General features: G+C 38.7%; 1 protein-coding gene across 1 annotated transcript in view; it reads left to right on the top strand.

The window, feature by feature from the left end:
• GPR158 (G protein-coupled receptor 158) overlaps positions 1 to 19,209 on the top strand; it is a 180,218-nt gene that overhangs the window by 75,061 nt on the left and 85,948 nt on the right. The window contains exons 3-4 of the mRNA XM_062494249.1: positions 3,438 to 3,540; positions 10,464 to 10,681. Coding sequence (XP_062350233.1) covers positions 3,438 to 3,540; positions 10,464 to 10,681 — 321 coding nt within the window. The remainder of the gene's footprint in view (positions 1 to 3,437; positions 3,541 to 10,463; positions 10,682 to 19,209) is intronic.

Raw genomic sequence — 19,209 nt, 5'->3', positions numbered from 1 at the left:
TGTGTTTAAATGTGTTAGAACCTTGTGTTGATTCAAGAACTATTTATTTATAAATAATCTCAAGATAAATATTCATGGAATATCTAAGGGGTTTTTTTTTGTCTGAACATATGATTTAAAGCTTACTATAAAAAGCTTGGGAATCATTACATTATACTAATCCTCTAAAGCTAAAAATACAATACCAGGGAACTGACAGGTGGAATAAACGTGCTCTTTGAATTCTACAGACACCTATTATACTCTCTTTAGCAAACATGATGATAAAGCTGATCATAATTGTAACCAAGCCATCTATAAGAACTAGAAGTTAAAGTGATACAAATTCCATTTAGGAGTGTGGTGTCCTGAAGGACAAATTGGTGCAGGATTGCTCAATAGCCACCTGCATCTTTCACTGTTTGCCTCAACACTGGCTGCTGGCACACAGGAGGTGTGATGCAAGCCTAAATGGGGCTTCTAGTCCAAGCTAAGGTATCTGGTTTTATGAATTGATTAAAGTACGATTTTTTAAAAGCTCATGACTATTGATGAGGCAAAAATACTCAGGAACATGGTGGGTTTATTCCCAGAGCTGTGCTTGCCCATTTATAATGAAATTAGAATCCAGGTCAGTTTTATGCTTTTTTTTTTGCTTATGTGGAAGGAGATATTTTTCACACATCTGCTTTTATTCAAAGCCAAGTTCTGTATGAATCAAACCTTAAGTAACTTAGCAGCAGATTAATATTTTACTGGCTGTGTCTACAGAGCCTGTTGTGTGTCACTCAGTTCCTGGGCTCCTGAGGGTTTGAAGCCCATGGCCAGTCCTGTGGGCTGAGCTTTGTAAGGCTTGGGCTTAGAGTGTGCCACTAGAACCAGGTGCCACTTGTCAGGGCAAGGAAAAAAGCTGCTGGCTTGTGCCTGCTATGTGTCATGTAGATTCACCTGCAGACAGCCAGGAAAAGCTTTTATCTGTAAATAAACATAACAAACAAATCTGGGCTTTCTTTGCTAAACTACTTTCGTGCAGTAGTAAACAGTTTATTTATTACCTTTTTCACCATAGTATTTGTCACCATTGGTTAACAAAATATTATCAGTTAAATCTTTTGTAAAAACAGTGAATTTTTTCTTTTCACAGAAAGTATTTTTCCCATTTTTGGTTTCATAGTATTTAGTGGTTTTTCCTGCCTAGGTCAAGAGTCAGGCTGTAAATAGTTCTAATCCATATAATGTTGAGCAGACTGGAATTTCAGAGTCTGAAGTTGCATCTAGAGGGATCTAAGCTTCTTTCTCTCCTTCTTTCCATCCCACCTCTCAACTTGATATTCTGATCCCTATTACAGCTTTGCCTGAGATCATGTGGACTGAAAGAAACAATTGGACTGGTGTTTTTAAAGCTGTATTACAGCTGCCAAATTCTGGAAAAATGGATAATATCCTGGACCAATGGAAGATAGCAGCATTTGGAGTATTTGGTCCGTTTTCAAGTTCTAGACTGGTCAGTGACAACAAAAGAAAAGTTACAGGTTTTCATTTGGTGTGAATATTGGATGCTTGTGAAAAGTTAATCAGTAAAGTATTTGTTTTAATGCCAAACAGATTAATGAGCTTGCAGCATATTTGATATGAGCAATTCTGTGATTCTATAAACTTGTTCAGTGGCAAAGGATTATGAATACAGTACTTGGGGTGCTGCAGCATTCACATAATACAGTAGGAGTTACTTCTTTTCTTCCTTTTCTTTATAAAGAAAATGTTGTCTCTACAGCAGCATGTACCTTCCTCCTACAAACCAAGCAGCCAGAAAGTAGAAGAGAATTTTTCTCTGAAAAAGTCTTTTTACTGCTTTAACTACCTTTCTCTGCTTGGTTAAAGAGGCTTGGCTGCCATTGGACTTGCACACACACTCATCCCACTTCAATTTGTCCTGTCCTCCACTCTGTCAACAGTCACATTTCTGCAGGGTGAGTGAAGATAAAGAGTGGGGAAAATAAAAAGTTTTGGGCCTTCTCTCTTTTTTTTTTTTTTCTCCTTTCATGCTTATACAAAGGCTGTATGCTTTTTCAGTGTTCTTGCATACCAGTTTCCTATTTATTAGTTGTTTTCCAACAGCTCCTGCAGGCCTGCACTGTCTGCACTGCCATCAGATTGGGAGAGGGTGTGAGAAGAGATGATGCTCTCTGGGGCACTGAGGCAAAGAAAAGCAAAGCGGCTTCCCTAACATCATCCAGAATTATGTCGCAAAGCTGAAATTTGAGATTATAAGAAACACAGCTTTTTTCTCTGATATTTTCTTGAGTGTTTACAGTGCAGACTGTCTTCTCTTGGTGTACATTTGATTCTTTTGTACTCAGGTATTTTTTGCTCAACCCTGTCCTCTGCATCTTCCTTCCACTCACCGGCAGTTAGATACAAAAGGATATCCTAAAGTCACAGACAGTCACAAACAAGTGAAAAATATGGAGGTGAGAGGACAGAGGCTGTTTTAGTTAAATCATTCAATTGGTCAGTGAGGAACTGCTAGTGTCTAGTTCATATTCATGGTAAACCTATGCTATAGGTACAGCTATACTCATGGGGAAGGCATCTAGTCTAGTAGTCTATTTTCATCTGGTGAAGTGAAATAAAGTATACTGGGAATCATAATTTTAGAAGTGTTTCTACCTTTATGTTGCTGGACTGTTTCTTCCCTCTGTAGTAGGCCAAGTCCATTTGATATACAGAAATGGTGTAACAATAGATGTTCTGTCATGGTAATAAATTTGCTGTGGCTGACCTGATGTCAAAACTAAGCAAGAGTGAAACTCAGTTTAAACAGTACTTGATTCACATATTGCTGCCTTGAAAAATTACAAGATATTTCAAAAGTATGGGACTCCTGTTGGCATAGGTTTTTTCTCTTTCAGCAAGGTCAGACTTATGTCTGCAGCCATTTTCTCTAACAAGTAGTTGTCTTTTTCTTAGCTGGACTAGCTCCACTTTGCTGTTGTTGTGGGGGCACCAGCGTGTGCTGCCAGCGAAAGGTTGGGGCTTGGCTGCAGGTGTTCATGTTCTTCCTCATGTAGGGTGAGCTCCAGCTGTCTGAAACCCATCTGCACTGATGGGGAAAAGTGCTGGAAACCCTTCAGGAAAAAAACACAGCTGTCTAATGTCCTGCCTAGATCAAATGTGCAAGAGTCAGATTTGTCACTTGGTCAGTTTGTCAGCAGGACAGGCTTGATTAGAGCTGTCTTTGCTGTTTGCCAGAGATGAACAGCAAGGCAAAAATCTGGAGTGATATGTGACTATGGGAAAAACTGCTGAGAAAATACTGTCGGTCTGGAAGGAGTGCCTATTTGTTCTTAGAAGTCTGTGCAGAGTATCTTGTAATGATTTTATGCTTGAGTGTACATCTGAGTATACAGTTGTGTGATCATCTGCATGACATTTCTTTTTTTTTTTCTTTCTCACAGTGCATGCCAATTAAAGGCCTTGGATTTGTGCTTGGAGCCTACAAATGTATTTGCAAGGCTGGATTCTATCATCCCAACATCTTCTCCGTGAACAGCTTTCAGAGTAAGTGCCTTTGCTTGAGTTAAAAAAAAAGGAAAACAGGGCATTAATAATGCAGGGCTTCTTTTTATCCTCATCAGGGTTATACAGTAAAATCCCAGTGGTTTGCAACTCTCGGATTATATAATCACTTAAGGAGTTCCAGCCCTTTGGTTTGTCATTCAGGGTACTCTTGAGGGTCCTGTAAAACATACCCACTTGAAGAATATTTGATTTGTAAATAAATTAAAAAACATGAAAAGAAGCCTTGCTAAGAGGAAATAGAGATTTCTGGCATTTGTGCTCATGCACAAATATTCTGGAAATTAATCTACTAATTTTCTGTTTAGCCAGAGGAAATTAGGATGCCCTAGTTTCTGGCTTTGTGCAGGCTTTAATTGTTTTCATTCTACTTCACTTGCAAGGGTGAATTCAAAGGAGCATTCAAACTCTAATATGTGCTGATGAGGTAATAGGGATGGTTCAAGCCTAGGACTCAGGAGGACACACTTAGTTCTTAGACTGAATTGCCCACAAGAGGAGAAAAAGAACTTGTTTGATGCTCGTCAGGGAAAATAGACAAACTGCATGCCCAAAGCTGATGTCTGTTACTGCTTTCATGTGACTAAATTTCTGTATGGATTTTGTGCTGAAATTGTTGTAGTTGTGCTAGTAGAGCTCAGGCTGCAGTCACAGGTGCAGAGCTGCTGCCTGGAGGTGTACCAGGGCATCCTTCTCTGCCTCCTGCTTCCAGGTTCATCTCATGCCCAGATTCTTTGCACCATCCTTCAGCCAGGGGTTCATGTCATCAGCTCTTGTTGTGAGATCAGTTTGTGTGGGATATCCAGGGAATGGCAGTGAGTGACTTTCACTGAGCTTGGTCCAGGACTGCATGTATTATCTCCTGCATTGTGTGAAAACAGCTGTTTCTGTTCCCCAAGAGAAATTCCTCCAGTACTAATCACCACTTAATAGACATCTAGAGCTGTGTGAATCTGTTGCTAGAGTAAGGAAGATGTTTGGTTCTTCCTGAGTTCAGTGAGTTCTGGTAGAGTTAGGATTTAATTCCTTGAGAGAGCATATAAAGAAAACTTCATACCAAATGCCATAGAACACACACAAAAAACATGGCTAGAGATCATAACAACATTGATCCTTAGGGATGAGATTAACTTTACCTCATATCAGTTTTGCAAAATGTATATGCTTGGTATGTATTAGTCACCTAGGTTTCAACTGCAGTCAGCATCAAGATCATGACTCCCCTGGAGGGTGATTTTCTTCAGATGGAAAAAGCAATACCTCCATCTTTTCTTTATTTATTATAGAATGAAGAGACTTAAAATGGCTATTTAGCTCCTAATAAAGTGAAACTTATCTCAAGGAAGTTTGCAAATGCTGATATTGAAGGACGTAAGAGGCCAGTTTGATTTGAGCCTTTGTTGCTGTGAGGTAACCTGAGTTTTGAAACAGTAATGAAGAACTTTTTTAATTTATCCAGACACAGCTCCATCTGCCAGGTTGTGTAGATGATTGCAAAAAGTGAACAGTGAGATTGGAAATGACTGAAGTAATGAGAAAAGCCTGTGGTTCAAAGGAGACTTGGCCTTGCCACACAGCTTCATTGTGTAAAAAGAAAATTTTAAAATGACACGGTTAAAGTAGCTGTAGTATGTATTTGGTGGTTCAAAATTATAATAACATAGGAATTCTAGACATGAATTCTGCAAGTGGTTTTGACAGAAGCTGTCTGACCTGGAGATCTCTTTGTGGAGCTAGGTTGGTGAAATCTGATAAAAGAGATGAAACTGAATAGGAATGTTAATCATTTAGAAAGTATGCCTAGTGGAAGAAAATAAAGAGGCAGCAAAGATTTGCAGGTGTCAAGATATCAGAAAGGCGATAGAAAAAAATAACCAGCTTTGTTGAAAAAGTTGAAAAATTGGATTGTGTTGTGTCTTGAAATGGGAGCATTTCTCAGTGATGCTGTGATTCTGCACCACAACAAAATAGATAACTACAGTTTCACTTTGTGTGTGAAGTGCCCAGCTTTTGAGTGGGGGAAAGGTTCTGCTTTTGGCCTAGATTATTGGTTTGAGTGTGAAAGATAACTTCATAATATGGCTTTGCAGAGATGTTGAACACTCTACACAGTTTACTGGTAGGCTCTGTGGGAACCTGCAGTGTCACATTAACAGTGTCCTGTGCAGGAAAGATGCTGCAAATAAGTTGCTTTTCTGTCTTAAAGCAGCATGGTGCTGCTGCTCTCAGGGAGGCTGCAGCTTCCCAAAAAGTGTGTGGGACAGGGGCAGAGCTGGAATTCAGGCTGTTTCTCTTACTGAATAAGAAGCCAGCTAGGAGGGCATTTCCCTCCCAAGTCTGCGTTCATTCTTCAGAACTGATGGTGCCAAAACACATAAAACTTTTCTATTTTTTCTGCATGTGTTAATGAGGACCTTGGGTAGTAGAGGGGGACAAAGTTATTACATACTTCCAGGGCATTTTTTGAGGTTGGAAATAGATTTTAGAACAAAACAGATTTCGTGTACACAGGTTGTATTAACCTGTAAATGCTTGAATACATGGTTATGCACTTTCTTCTAGTGGCTCATTTTTAGGTAGCATTATTAGTACAGGTAGAATACCCTAACTGATGATTACTTTTATACTTATAAAAAATTCCTGTAACATTCTTCTCCAAAGCACTTCTGTTCTCTGCCTCATGGGGTAATCAGGTTTGCATTGAAAAATTAAGCCTTGAATTTTGCTCCTTAGCAATGTACCATCCATATAATGCAGAAATTCTCAGCTCTTGCTGTTTGGATGTGGAACCTGCCCTGCTTGCACAAGAATTGGCTCGTTTGTCTGAATATTGGACTTTTCTGTCTCTAATACTGCCATGATCACATAAAAAATTCCAAGAGATGTTTCCAGTTCTACAGGAATTCTTCTTTTTTGTGCCTGCCCTTTGGCTTTGGTTCTTCAGTACAACCCACACATGCAGATCTTTGCTTGTATGGAGGTTGTCACTGACTTCAGTGATCCCTCTCAGGGGTGAGGCTTATGACCATGGCTGATGACCAGGTTTTGGTGTCAAGAGGTCCAGTTACATTCTCACCAAATTACTGCAACATCACCAATGCAACTGGAGTGTTTCTAATTTACTCTATTATAGAACAGGAGCAGAATCAGTCTTTTGTTCTGCTCAGTGCTCAGCATGCACTGTGCTCTCTGTGTTCATGTGCTGAGTTCTGACTGGAGTGCAGGATGATTTGGTTTGGGACAAAGCAGTCCCTGCCCTGGCTTTCAGCAGTCTGTTGTGCCATTCTTACTTTGCAGGAAGGTCTCAGCTGGCAGTGTTGCAGCTGCTGAGGCATCCCTTGCGTGGCAAAGTGTCCTTAGGAGAACCAAAGCTGATGAAGTGTTACCCTCAGGAGAACATTTCAAAAACAGATGGGCCAATCAGACAGAAAAATAAGACTGGGATAGAAGAGAGAAGAGCTAGGAAAAAATAATATGGTAGAGGAAATAGCTAAAATATTTAATCTTTTTGGTTTATTTTATTATACTTCATGCTAGTTTGTGTCCCTACTTCTACTTTCCACCTACTTTATTTTGTTCTTTTCTCCTTCCTTTTTATCCTTTTTATTTTTTGGTTACTACATTTTATTTCTGTTCTTCTTTTCTTTTTTTACACCTGCCTAATTTTCAGTTTTAACTTCTGCAGCACAGTGTTTGCTTCCATCTCATTTGTGACAGTGCTGAAACTGCTACTGCCTTACACAGAGCAGAAATTACTTCTTGTCTATCTACCTTACCAGTGTCTAGAATCTTCTGGGGAGGAAAAACTGTTTTTATTCACTGTGGAAGACATGTAATCCCAAAGAACTGCTGGGATAGGACAAGGCACTATGAAACATCTAGCAGTTCCCTTAGAGGCACTCCAGGCTTACCTTGGACTGTCTGTGTCTTGAACTGATTGACTTTGGTGAGGGGACAGGACCAGACAAAAAGGGCAGAAATATTCAAATATGTATTGGGCAGCTGTGCCTTGAGACATATAGTCAGGGCAAGGGTGTGGGTGGACAAGATCCCTGTCAGTGGTATATGTGATGAACAGTTCTTCCTCAAGAATTTATTTTAGAGGGTCTGAAAAAAGTTCCTTCTTTTTGTCAAGGAGAAAAAAAAATAAATACGGGAACTGTTAATTGTTCATCATTGCATTGTGGAAAATTTCATTCAGATCCAATTTTTTTGATCTTTCCTTTGTTAAGCTGTAAGGAAGAATCACACAGAATCCAGTAGGTTGGAAAAGATTCTAAGATCACCAAATCCAACCTGTGAGCAACCTTTGTTAACCAGACCAGAGCACTGGGTGCCACATCCAGTTCTCCTCAGACACCTCCACCTCCATTTGATAGCCAAAAGATATTCACAGAAGAATCAGTCCTGGCTGGTAGTGCAGACAATGCAGAAGATGTGCATCAGTGATCTTTCTTTGTACACGACAGACAATATTACAGAACCAATAGACTGGAAAAGACCTCTGAGATCACTGAGTCCACCCCATGACCAAACACTGCCATAGAGTAGACCATGGCACTGAGTGCCATGTCCAGTCTTTCCTTTAACTCTTCCAGGTGACTCCACTGCCTCCCAATCTCTAAAAGTCACACCAGATACATCTAAACAAAAGCTTGCTGTTGTGTTATGAAGTCATATCCGGGGGATACTCATTTCAACATGCAACTGTTTATTTAACTGTTGTTATCCCTGTGGTATGTGATGAGCATCCACATGAAGACACTCCCACGCGTGTTTCAGATAAGATAAAATGGAATATAGTGTATTTGGAATTACTTTCAAGGTTGAACATTTCAGAACTATAGTAAGTGCATCAAGTTTAGATCATGCTAAATTACTAAGCCATATTCATATAATATTTCTGACAAGTAGTCTCACAGCTGTGGGGCTTGAATTGTATTTTTTCTGCGTGTACATTTTTATACTGCAGATAATTTATTTAGTTGACACAATAAAAATATATCAACAAATGGCTTATGGGGCTCAGAAATGTGAGCTTTTAAAGAGATGGGCTAATTGAAGGGCAAGTATACAAATGGTAAAGGAACAGCTATGTGGTGGAAAAGGAGATTGACGTGAGCTTAAATGTTGAAGAAATGAAGTAGAAAACTTGGACAGTGGGCAATATACTTGGTTTGGATATGGAGATGGGAGGTGGGAGACTGTGACTTCTGTCTCTGGCAGAGGACAGTGTGGGTCTGTCGCTCTAGCTGTAATTAAGAAAGCAGGGATCTGATGTCAGACTCAGAGAAGGTTTCTGTTAAAGTTCTTGGAATGATAATGGGCTGAGATTCATGGGTGTGTGCTCTGAAGAGAAGTTCCAGTCTTAGAATATCTTCAACACTGGTGTTCCTTACGGGTTCTCCATCTGCTTGGTATGCCCAAGCATGGTTATTTTCCAAGATTTCCATTCCTGTCTCACACAGTCTGGGTCAAAAAACTACAAGATCTCTTCCTGCTTACTCCTTGTATCTAAAAATCTGACTTCCAACATGAGTCAGCACTACTCTGCTATATTCAGGTTTCCAACATCTTAGTTTAGAATCCAGCTCCAAGGAGAAATTCATGATCTGCATGAGAAATACCATCCTGTCCTCTACTCTCTCTGGGATGTGGGAGCAAATCATCCTGCCTACACCAAGGACAAAGAGCATGGCCTCTGTCCCTTCCTCAGGCTTTGCCTGGCAGCAGATGTGTGCTCGTGCGCACTCAGACATAGATTTGAGAAAGCAAGAAGCAATTACCCTTGTAGATAACCTTCTGCTTCAGTTGTTTCAAGCTTGAAGTCTGAAGAGAGTTGCATAAGCCTACATGTATGTGCAGCATAGGTGGAATAGGTTGTCTCTTGAAGGACTCAGCAGTGCATAATTTTCACTGTCGGAGAAAGAGAATTTCGAAGAAATTGAAGCAGTTCTCTGGAACTGTGAAAAGTGAGAGGAGTTATTACACATTATAACACACCATTGATTTGGCTTCAGCCACATTCTGTTGTTTCTGTGCGCTCCTAAGGCTGTTTTAGCCTATAAAAAACATTTTCAAAAAATTAATTTCTTCCTTTTATTTAACAGTATTCTTTTTTTGGACCCCCTTTCTCTTTCACCTTTTAACTCTATTCATAGCCTGTAGGGTAAGCAGCCTTACAGGCCTTACAGGGGATTGTGGGCAAGTGTTGTGCATCAGAAAAATTAGGAATCCTTCTGTGTGAGCTCTTGATGGGTTCACATTGATGGATGAGATGTCATTCAAGAGTCATTTATTTTCCTATACAAAATATTAACTTTCCAATAGGTTTTCTTCCTGGTGTGCTTGTGTGAGCAATGGAAAACTATGCTTAGCCTAAGTGCACTTGGTTTTTCTTTGGGGACAGAGTAGTGCAATCATGCAACATCCTGTTGAACAAATGTTAATTAAGAATGATTTAATTTAATTTGAATCCCATTAATTCATTAGATAGCATTTTTATGAAATTGAGGAACAATCTGAAATAGCATCAGAGCTTTTACTATGAACATTAGGTAGTTAATGGGTCTGCCCTTCATCTGTCCGTGTAAAATCCTTTCCTTTTCCCCCAAATGTTTCACGTAACATTTTCCCCATTCAAAATTCTTCATGGAATTTCCCGTGCAGATTTAGCCCATTTTAAATATAACAGGAAAGCATTTGATGTTTTATAAGCTCACTTTCCCCACTGGTCTGAGTTTTCTGAATGTTACAAAGGATGTTTCATTGAGAAAAGCAGCACTGGCCAAGCAATTTTGTAACGTATTGAGAGACGGGAGGGAAAGGAAGCGCAGCAGAGGAGTGATGATGAACTCCCCATCCCACACAGCTAAAGGTGTCTCCCCTTGCTCTTCTGCTTTCAGGAAAGGATGCAGAAAATCGCTTTTCTGGTGGGGAATTGTCAGAGGAAATCTACACCTGCCTACCCTGCAGAGAAGGATGTTCTTTCTGCACAGATGATACTCCCTGCTATGCACAGGAGGACAAGTATTTACGGCTGGCTATCATCTCCTTCCAAACACTCTGTATGCTGCTGGATTTCATAAGCATGCTGGTGGTCTACCATTTCCGCAAGGCTAAGGTAAACCCATGTGCTTGACTTTGATTTTCCCCCTCACTGTGTGGTACAAGCTCGTTTATCTTGGGTGTGTAACTTCCCTTTTTGACAGTCAGTTTCTCAGGCAAGGAGCGCAGCTCAAGGGGAGGATGGGATTTCCAAACTGGAATGTTTTCCTAAATCGTTTATGTGGTTTTGGGAAAAGAAAAAAAAAAAAAGAAGGGAAAAAAAAGCTGAGCAATTTGTATCTTCCAATGAAATACACTTGCATTTGTAGATGTTCAGCAAAAATCAAGGAAACTGTTGAATAATTTTGGAAAACCAGGCCAATTAATTATACATCTATCTAAGGGACATGGGGTTTTTAGAAACTTGGGATCTTGAAAGTCTCTGCATTACCGCTACTGGGAATGATGTTTGTTTTCAATATATTTAAGAGACTAGCTGGAAAATAATTATGGTAAAGAGAAATATTTCTGAATAATTCTAGTTCCTAGAGAGTTTAAATGTGATTCTATGGTTAAAGATATTTTTTTTTCCACTAAAGCATGAATATACTAAGGAATGTTTGTAAATTGCTGATGCAGCATTTATGTATTAAGCTAATGAACTTTCTGCTTTTACCTCACTGAAAAGCTGGTAATATCTCTTGAAATCTCACTGTTGCCTCAGTAAGTGCAGAATATTCTCTGAAACTTCAAATTTGCTATAAAGAAATTAACTGAAGCTGGCATATATTCACTACCTACATTTGGGAAACTTAGGTGTGTACTGTATGCTACATTATTGAAATTAATAGCTTCATCCACTTTCTGTAACTAGATATGTCTTTCCATTTTGGGTTTTGGAACACTTGATCCCACAGTCTTCCTGATCCTGCAGTATCTGTGTTACAAATGCATGGCTCATTTTGAAAGACTTTAATATCCTGCCAGGAAATCACAGAATGAGCAATAACATTCTTTTTTTTTTTAACCTCTTCTGTTTCTGACAGTGTCTTTGTATTTAATGATATTATATTAAATTATTCAAATTACAGACGTAATTGTATTAATAAAGTTTTTTGTTATGAAAAGTTTGTTGTGGGCATCTGTTTAGTTGCTTGACATTGACTTAGCAGAAGAACTTCATTCCAATTTTGTGAGGTTTTAATCTGGTAATGTTACTCACTTTTAGTGTCATAGACAGCATCATGACAAGAATTTCTTGTGAGTGAAAAACTTTTCTAGACTTAAAAAGTGATACTCAGTTAATGCAAGCTGGGCTTGACTTCTTTTGTACACACTGAAATATTGATTGTTCTATAGGAAATTTATGTTTTCTCACAAATAGGTTGATAAATAGTTTTCATTCTTACACTTTTACACTTGCATATGTTATGGTATAGATATCTGCTATCTTTATGTCTTTATGGTATAGATATATATAGATATCTTTATTAGACATAACACAGAAATCTTGTGTTTCACAAAAGCCTGCTAGTCATGAAAAGCACATTTTTACATTTGTGATGATTAGTAATTTCCCCAAAGTAGTCTATGAGTAAAGAAACACATTAAATTTGAATCTTTAATACCAAAGCAATTCTAAAGAGGCATGTACACATATTTCATTGTTTCTAAAGTGCTTTTCAGTCATTAGGAAAGGGTTTGTATTTGTTTTTTTCCAGATTCCCTCTTACCATTAGATATCATGTCATATGAATGAGTGAGAATGAGACATAAAACAAAGCATTCCTTTTTCCTGAAAGAAAAACAATGCCTTTGAGACACTGCAGTTCATTCATTTGACCAGATTATATTATTCAATTTTAATTTTGGTACCTTACAGGAAACTTGACTTTTCTCTAAATGTGTATCTCACAAGGAAAAGGGAAGGGAATGTAGGCAAAAGAAATAATATGGTGGTTAACAAACCTTTCCATTATGATTGATATTTTCAATGAATAGAAACTGATAGATTTTTCATTGCTTTTCATATCATTGTGTTGAATTTTTATTGGATATTCCTTTAGTGTTCTTTATCTTGTTGGTGCAGCAGGACAAAGATCTTGTGTGTTTACCATGAAATGAGAAGTTGTATGAAGGGCAAAAGTACTGAGAACAATGAGTATTTGCATACGAAAACTGCTGGTTATGTTGGGAAATTGTAGAAATTTGGAGTGAAAGAAGAAAACTACTAGCTTACTATGTATTCTCTGCCAAGTAGGTAAAATCATGGAAAGAACACATATTGAAGTATATTAAAAAAATCTGCCTTTTTGAGAATTTCCAACTGTTAGTGAAGAAAACCACAATTAGTTAGAATATATGTCTGTGATTAAAGTTGCTGTGTTAAACTGCTCATTTCCATTGTGCTGTGTGGGAGTCAGAGAAGAGTATTTCTTTGGATTCACTCCTACCTGTAGCACTACAGTATTCAAATGGTTGCAAAAAATAGTTTTTAATGCAACACTTTACCAGAAAGAACAGCGTACTGCTACTATATCAAGAAGCAAACTTCAAAAGTGTTCAAGGGAGCAAAAGATGGGAGGTGAAAATAAAAGGCGTTAAATTAAGGCCCTTTTAGTGCTGACAGGAATGATGAGGAGATACGTGGCATTTTGATCTGGCTGTCGATCAGTAAAATCAGAAGGTAAATGGGATCAGATTACCTCTTTAGTAAAGTGACTGCAGAAGACTTCTCAGTGCTTGTATTTCATGGGGCATCCTGGTAGTTGCTACCTTCAAAAAGCTAAGGTCCTGAAAAGTTAAGGTCTATCAACAGAAAACTTTTGGGAAGAAACAACCTAGGCACCTTGGCAATGATATTGTGAGCATAATAATTCACAAAGTGAATGATAAAGGTCCATAAGCATCCTTTAGCTTATGACAGAAGTGATATTGTTTTTGTCTTAAAATAGATCAACCAGTCAGTGAGAGCAGATGCAGATCATAAGTATTTTAGAGAAGTGAAGAAGTACCTCAGGTATTCGGATTACACTGGTTGCACTTATGGCCAGACAGTACTTAACAATGGAAAATTGCCATCAGCCTGGTTTTTCCAACATTGCAGAATGTATGTGAGATCCAAGGCAGTTGCTGAAAGGCCAACCACAGGAAAAAGATGGAGCAGAGCATGGCCATGAGAACACAGACCTTTTGGACAATTACTGATGAAGTGTTACTGACAAAATGATACAGTGATGGCACAACTTTCATTTTGACCTAGGCCATAATAGTAAGACTCTATAGAGAATGTGGTAAATACCAGCTCATGAGTTTCCACTTAGATCTTGACAAAAGGAATGGCAATAAATAGATAAAGCCTATAGCAAGGCAGATGACTGGTTTTTAAAAGCCGGGCTTCTCTTCAGAGGGACTTTTACAAGTTTCTGAAGTTTTAAGTCTATTCTGCTAGAACTTCTTAAGGTTCTGCTAGAGAATCCTCTTCTGATTTCTGCCTAGAAAACTGCCAAACTATTTATTGTGTAATAGATATACATTAATAACAGTAGAGGAGAATGGAATATAGGAAATGTGGCATCTGTGTTTATAAAGACTCCTTATTATAGTGACAAGAACTAAAGATCAGTAGGTCCAACTTATACACTTGTAAATTCAGAGTAATGGTAATAAATAATAGAACTGCTGGGTCCATTGTCAAGTGTGGGAATTGAGCTTTTGGAGAATGTGATGCCCTATAAATATATTTATAGCTCTGTGAAGGGGGATTATGAGCATGTAGACATGAGAGTACTTCTTCCAAGGTCTGCCACCAAAAGCTCTTAAAATTTTGGTCTCATGGGACCAGGTGAGCTACACTATTTGTAGGTTATCAGGGAGTGGCAGAGGGATAGACATTGCAAGAAATATGTACAACATTGAAAATAAAATAATGTACAACAGTAAGATGTTGGTGTGCAAACATAGATATATATTCATGGTTCCTCTTGGGGTATCACTGGAGGAGTTAAGGATCAAGGGATCTCTCAAATGTTTTTAAAAAGTTAAGTAGTTGCATTATACCACTTTTAGTTGCTTTATGTCACTCATTTGGTAAAGAATATCACACATCCCAAAGTATAAAGCAGTTCAAATAGGAAGGAATCATGGAGGATATTTCTCTCTATATATTTCTATATATGTTTCTGTATTTCTAGGGTGTTTAAACACAGTGGTTTTGGTGAAATAGCTGGTGCTTCAATGCCATAATTTTATTGTTGGAAACTTGGAGGATAGATCAGGAAGAAACACTCTCTGCTTCTTTAACAATGCAGCACAGGCCATGAAGTGAGGTAGGACACTAGAGTCTAAACCAGAATATCTTTTGTTCTCTTGGCAAAGAGTCATTAAGTTAGATTTCATTTCTGTTCATGTAGACTTGCACATTTGATAGGTAACAAAACAAAATGTAGCTTTTTCATCCAAAACACAGTTGATCCAAACTTCTGGTTCCACTGACCCATCTGACCATTGCCAACCTGTAAATGTAACTGCAAAGTAGTGACTTGAAGCAGTTGTTGGAATTAGCCTAAAGAACAAAATGGAATGGCAAGAAGATACCGTGACAAAGCTCCAATCAGTACTGTGGAATTCATTTGAGGCTTTCTCAAACACAGGTGAAAGTGAATCAGCAGCCCTGAGATCACCTCAGCGGAAATATTGTTAAACTGCAAGAGTCGTAACTGGAGAAAGCCAGAGGCAGAAAAGGTGGCCCACTGCTAAGAGAAGGAAGAACTCCAAAATTATAAGAACAAAAAAATTTGGAAGAAGTCACAGAAGGAGTAGCAGAAGCTAAACCACGAGTGAAAAGCTTTGTAGGGAAAGATAGAAAAAGATGAAAAATATAACAGATAAAGGGGAGATTCTAATGCTTTAATAGGAAAAGGTGAAACATTTCAGCAGGAAAGTAAATGAGGGAAATGTGCCAAACAAAGAATAAAGAGGAAAAATTATTCATAGCTAATACAGAAGGGGAATCAGATATGTGGATCACTTCAGATAAATCTTTGCTGTGGACAGCCCTCATGCCAATCAGTAGTGAAAGCTGTAAGCCATGAACCTGGTATTGACACAAGGTGCAAGAGGCTCAAAAAACTCAAGGGAGATGAAAATTTGTGAGATCCCGTCAGAAAAGCTGACAGCACCTGACAGCAACAGTTTAATGCCTCTGACGAAATTGTGTGATGAAGCCTGGGAAAAAGAGATATTTTCTGAATAGTGAAAATGTTGGAATTCTATTTGGACTGCTCTGACAGAGTGATTTTCCTGAATCTGATGTGGGAAGATGGTGAGGCTTCTGCAGAGTCAGAGAAGTAAAGGGTCACTGGATGCAGCACAAGGGGCAGGCTCAGTGCTGTTGGTGGTCATTTTATCTCAGCTATCACAGAGGAGTCTGTGATTGCAGAGGAGTCTGTAAAGAAACAGGCTCCTCTTATTTCCTTGGTTTTCAAAGGCTTTGACAGAGTTTGAGAGGATCTTGCAGAATAACTTTCAGCCTTACCAAGTCAGATTTTTATGGCTGTGTGCAGAGGTGAAAAATTTTCTCTAAGTTGAACAACTAAGGAATGAAACAGCTGAAGGTGATACTAGCAAACATCTTTATGTGCTGTGGCATTATTATTGATTTAATAATGCAAACATTACTACATAAAACACGCCCAAAAAGTATGAGCCTAAGCTAACGAAAGTAGCTGGTTAGACAAGGACAGAAATGGTGGATTTTGAAACAAATATTCTCAAAAATGAGAAGCTGAACAGTGATATTGTAAGAAAAAGCATCAACAAAATAGGAGAATTCTGAGAGCAGTTCTGAATGGACCAAGGGAGAGCTCAAACATGAAGTGTAAGTGTAGCAAAGCTACTGGAAAGAAACTGAACATTTAAATAATTTGAATAAAAATCAGATTTTTTTAAAAAAATTCAGACTTAACATAGGGCTAGAAATCTACCAGAGCCTTAAAGAGAAAACCAGCTGCATTGTAATCATGTCTTTGTAGAAGTACTGGACTGTGAAAAGACATTACCTGCAAACAACCTAAAGGGCTCATCAGTTATCAGGCTGCCTTTTCAAATGAATCTTTCTTCTTTCAAATGAAGAAAGAAGAGCTGAAAATAACTGACCTTTGCATAGCAGCCTACCACCTCAAACAGGGAGCTCTCAGGCAGCATACAACTTGTGTGAGGAAGTGTAAGTGCCCTTAAGAAAGGCCAAGAAACTCTACTGGCAAGGAGAACAGAGAAGTTGATCTCAGCCACAGAGTGAAGAGACTAATTGCTACTTTGTGATGAAGGCGAGATGAGAATGTGCTGCCAGCCTTGACTCATGCTAGACCTTTTCAGAAGGGTCTTGTTTGCTGGGAATTCTCATTCAGACCAATGCTAAAGTCTTCAAAAGTTGCACTAAAGCTGAACTACTTTGTCCTCATCTCACCACCTTGTGGTGCTGCCAGGTTCTGAACAGAGAGTAAGCATGGGGGTCTGGTCTTTCCATCTTCCTGAAGCACCTGTGGCCAGTGGCACTGGATGTAAATCCAGCATGTCAAGGTAAAATTGGTAGTAGTGAGCACACTTGGAAAAGGTTGTATTCAGTTCTGAAAAATAATGGAAAAAGTGCTTAGGGTTCAACACAGTAATTTGGAATGGTGTTGTCACATAGCATTAACTATGATGAAGGACTGTGATAGAGCCCATTGGAATGTCAGGCATCACCCTGTTCAAGACCATTTCCAATCCCAAATATTGGAATTTTTAAACTAATTGACATTTTATTGTACTCATCTTCTCCACTTCTACCCTCTCCAACCCCCCCCCCTCCTTTTATTCAGGAACTGTTGGAAATACAGAAATACAAATACTTTTAATGAGAGTTGAAAAATGTACATCTTGAACACTAATCAAGGTAAATACAGTTAACAGGACCATATGGCTAATCAACAACAGGAATGAATAATTTTCCCACTCTTGAGGGAAATGTGGCAAATAAAAGCTACTGACTGTTTTTATATGGCTTTTATTCTGTCAAATACAGGTTTTCAGTTTTGAATTCAGGGTGGCTAGATACACTCTGCCACCACTGTCCCAATGTTTTATTTAGTGTAAATACATTTAAGTGTTCTGCTAGATATGATTTCAAAACTATGAAGATAGTCCCTAAGCAGTGCAGTTTTAAACACTGCAGAGAACTGTGCATAGATGGATAGGCAACATGCAAATTTATGCTGTAGTTCCCCTTTCTAATATTGAGAAATCAAGAACGTCTTTTCTCCCTTACTGCAACTGTGCTAGGATACAGTAATTCAGAATGAGGTAATCACAGGCTATTGATGTGTAATCCATCTTTAAATATTGAAGCATGCTGGCTTTGCAAACATACCTCTTTTTCAAATGTAAATCAGCCAATCCTTTTTCCTTTTTTTGATGCCACAGTGGTATCTTGATGTGCTTATGCCTGGCTGGCTTTCATCTTTGGTGCACATTCTGCTTTTTTCTCCCTAGACAACAATTTCTGACATTTCAGCTGAAGTGGAAACTTGATAGAGGGAAGAGATCTTGTGCAGATAGAGTAGCTGCCTTTACATGCTGGGCTGGTGGGCATACCTGGTAGTTCACTCAGCATGTACACATTCTGTGCAGTCCATTAGACACCCTTTCTTCATCATATCCTAGGGTGAAAACCTAGTTTCTTGTGTTTTCTTAGGACGTTTACTGTAGTCTTCAGGTGTGCAAGTTTAAAGACATTGCAAATGTTCTTTTCAAGGATGTTGTTTTTAGTGAAATTCTCATTTCCTTTATTTGCATGTCCCTTCCCGTTTTTCCGTGTAGTTAAGATGTGCCTTTTGGGATGCTGTACTTTCTTAACTCCCACATAAATAATTTAAGAATGGCAAGATAAGGAGTGGAGGGGCTGTTAGCCTGCAGCAACAGTTGAGTCTCCGGGAGGATGTACTGGTGCTGGAGTTCCCAAAGACAGCAGGTGTTGATAGGCATGGCTGCAGTGTTTGCAGGATATTGTGTGTATTCACTTCATAAGGCCAAAGTATGTATTCACATGAGTATGTATTCTAATACAGAGTTTAGAGGCATCAAGCACTTGTGAATAGAAAAATTTGCTACAGACACTTTAGGCCTCATGAATACTGAAGTGAGAAGAAAATAAAGATCTAGCTATAAAATATGTTCATTGATTTCAGTTCAGCCTCATAAAGAAGAGCTAATGAGAAGAGCAGGGTGGTAGGAAGCAAAAAAAAAAAGTGCCCTAGATAGAGTCTACTCCTAATGGACAAGGTAGGTCATAAAAATAACTTTTCATCACTGCTCAGCAGTAGATGTAAGGATCCAAAAGCTGCAGTCTTCTCTGTATAACTTTATATTAAGCCAGTGTTTGTCTCTACAAAGTTCAATTGCACAACACCTTAGGGGGCCCATCTGGAAAACGTTCATGGTTTTTCAAGGAGTGCACTGCCTTCAAAGTGATGTCAATCAGCCATGGATTGTGACACATTTGCTCCACTTTGACATTGAAACTGATTCCCTGCTTTTGTTTTCTTAATGTTTTGCTGCATAAGACCT

This window comes from Cinclus cinclus, chromosome 1, assembly GCF_963662255.1.
Source record: "Cinclus cinclus chromosome 1, bCinCin1.1, whole genome shotgun sequence".
NCBI lineage: Eukaryota > Metazoa > Chordata > Aves > Passeriformes > Cinclidae > Cinclus > Cinclus cinclus.
This window is presented reverse-complemented; position numbering and strand designations above follow the sequence as displayed.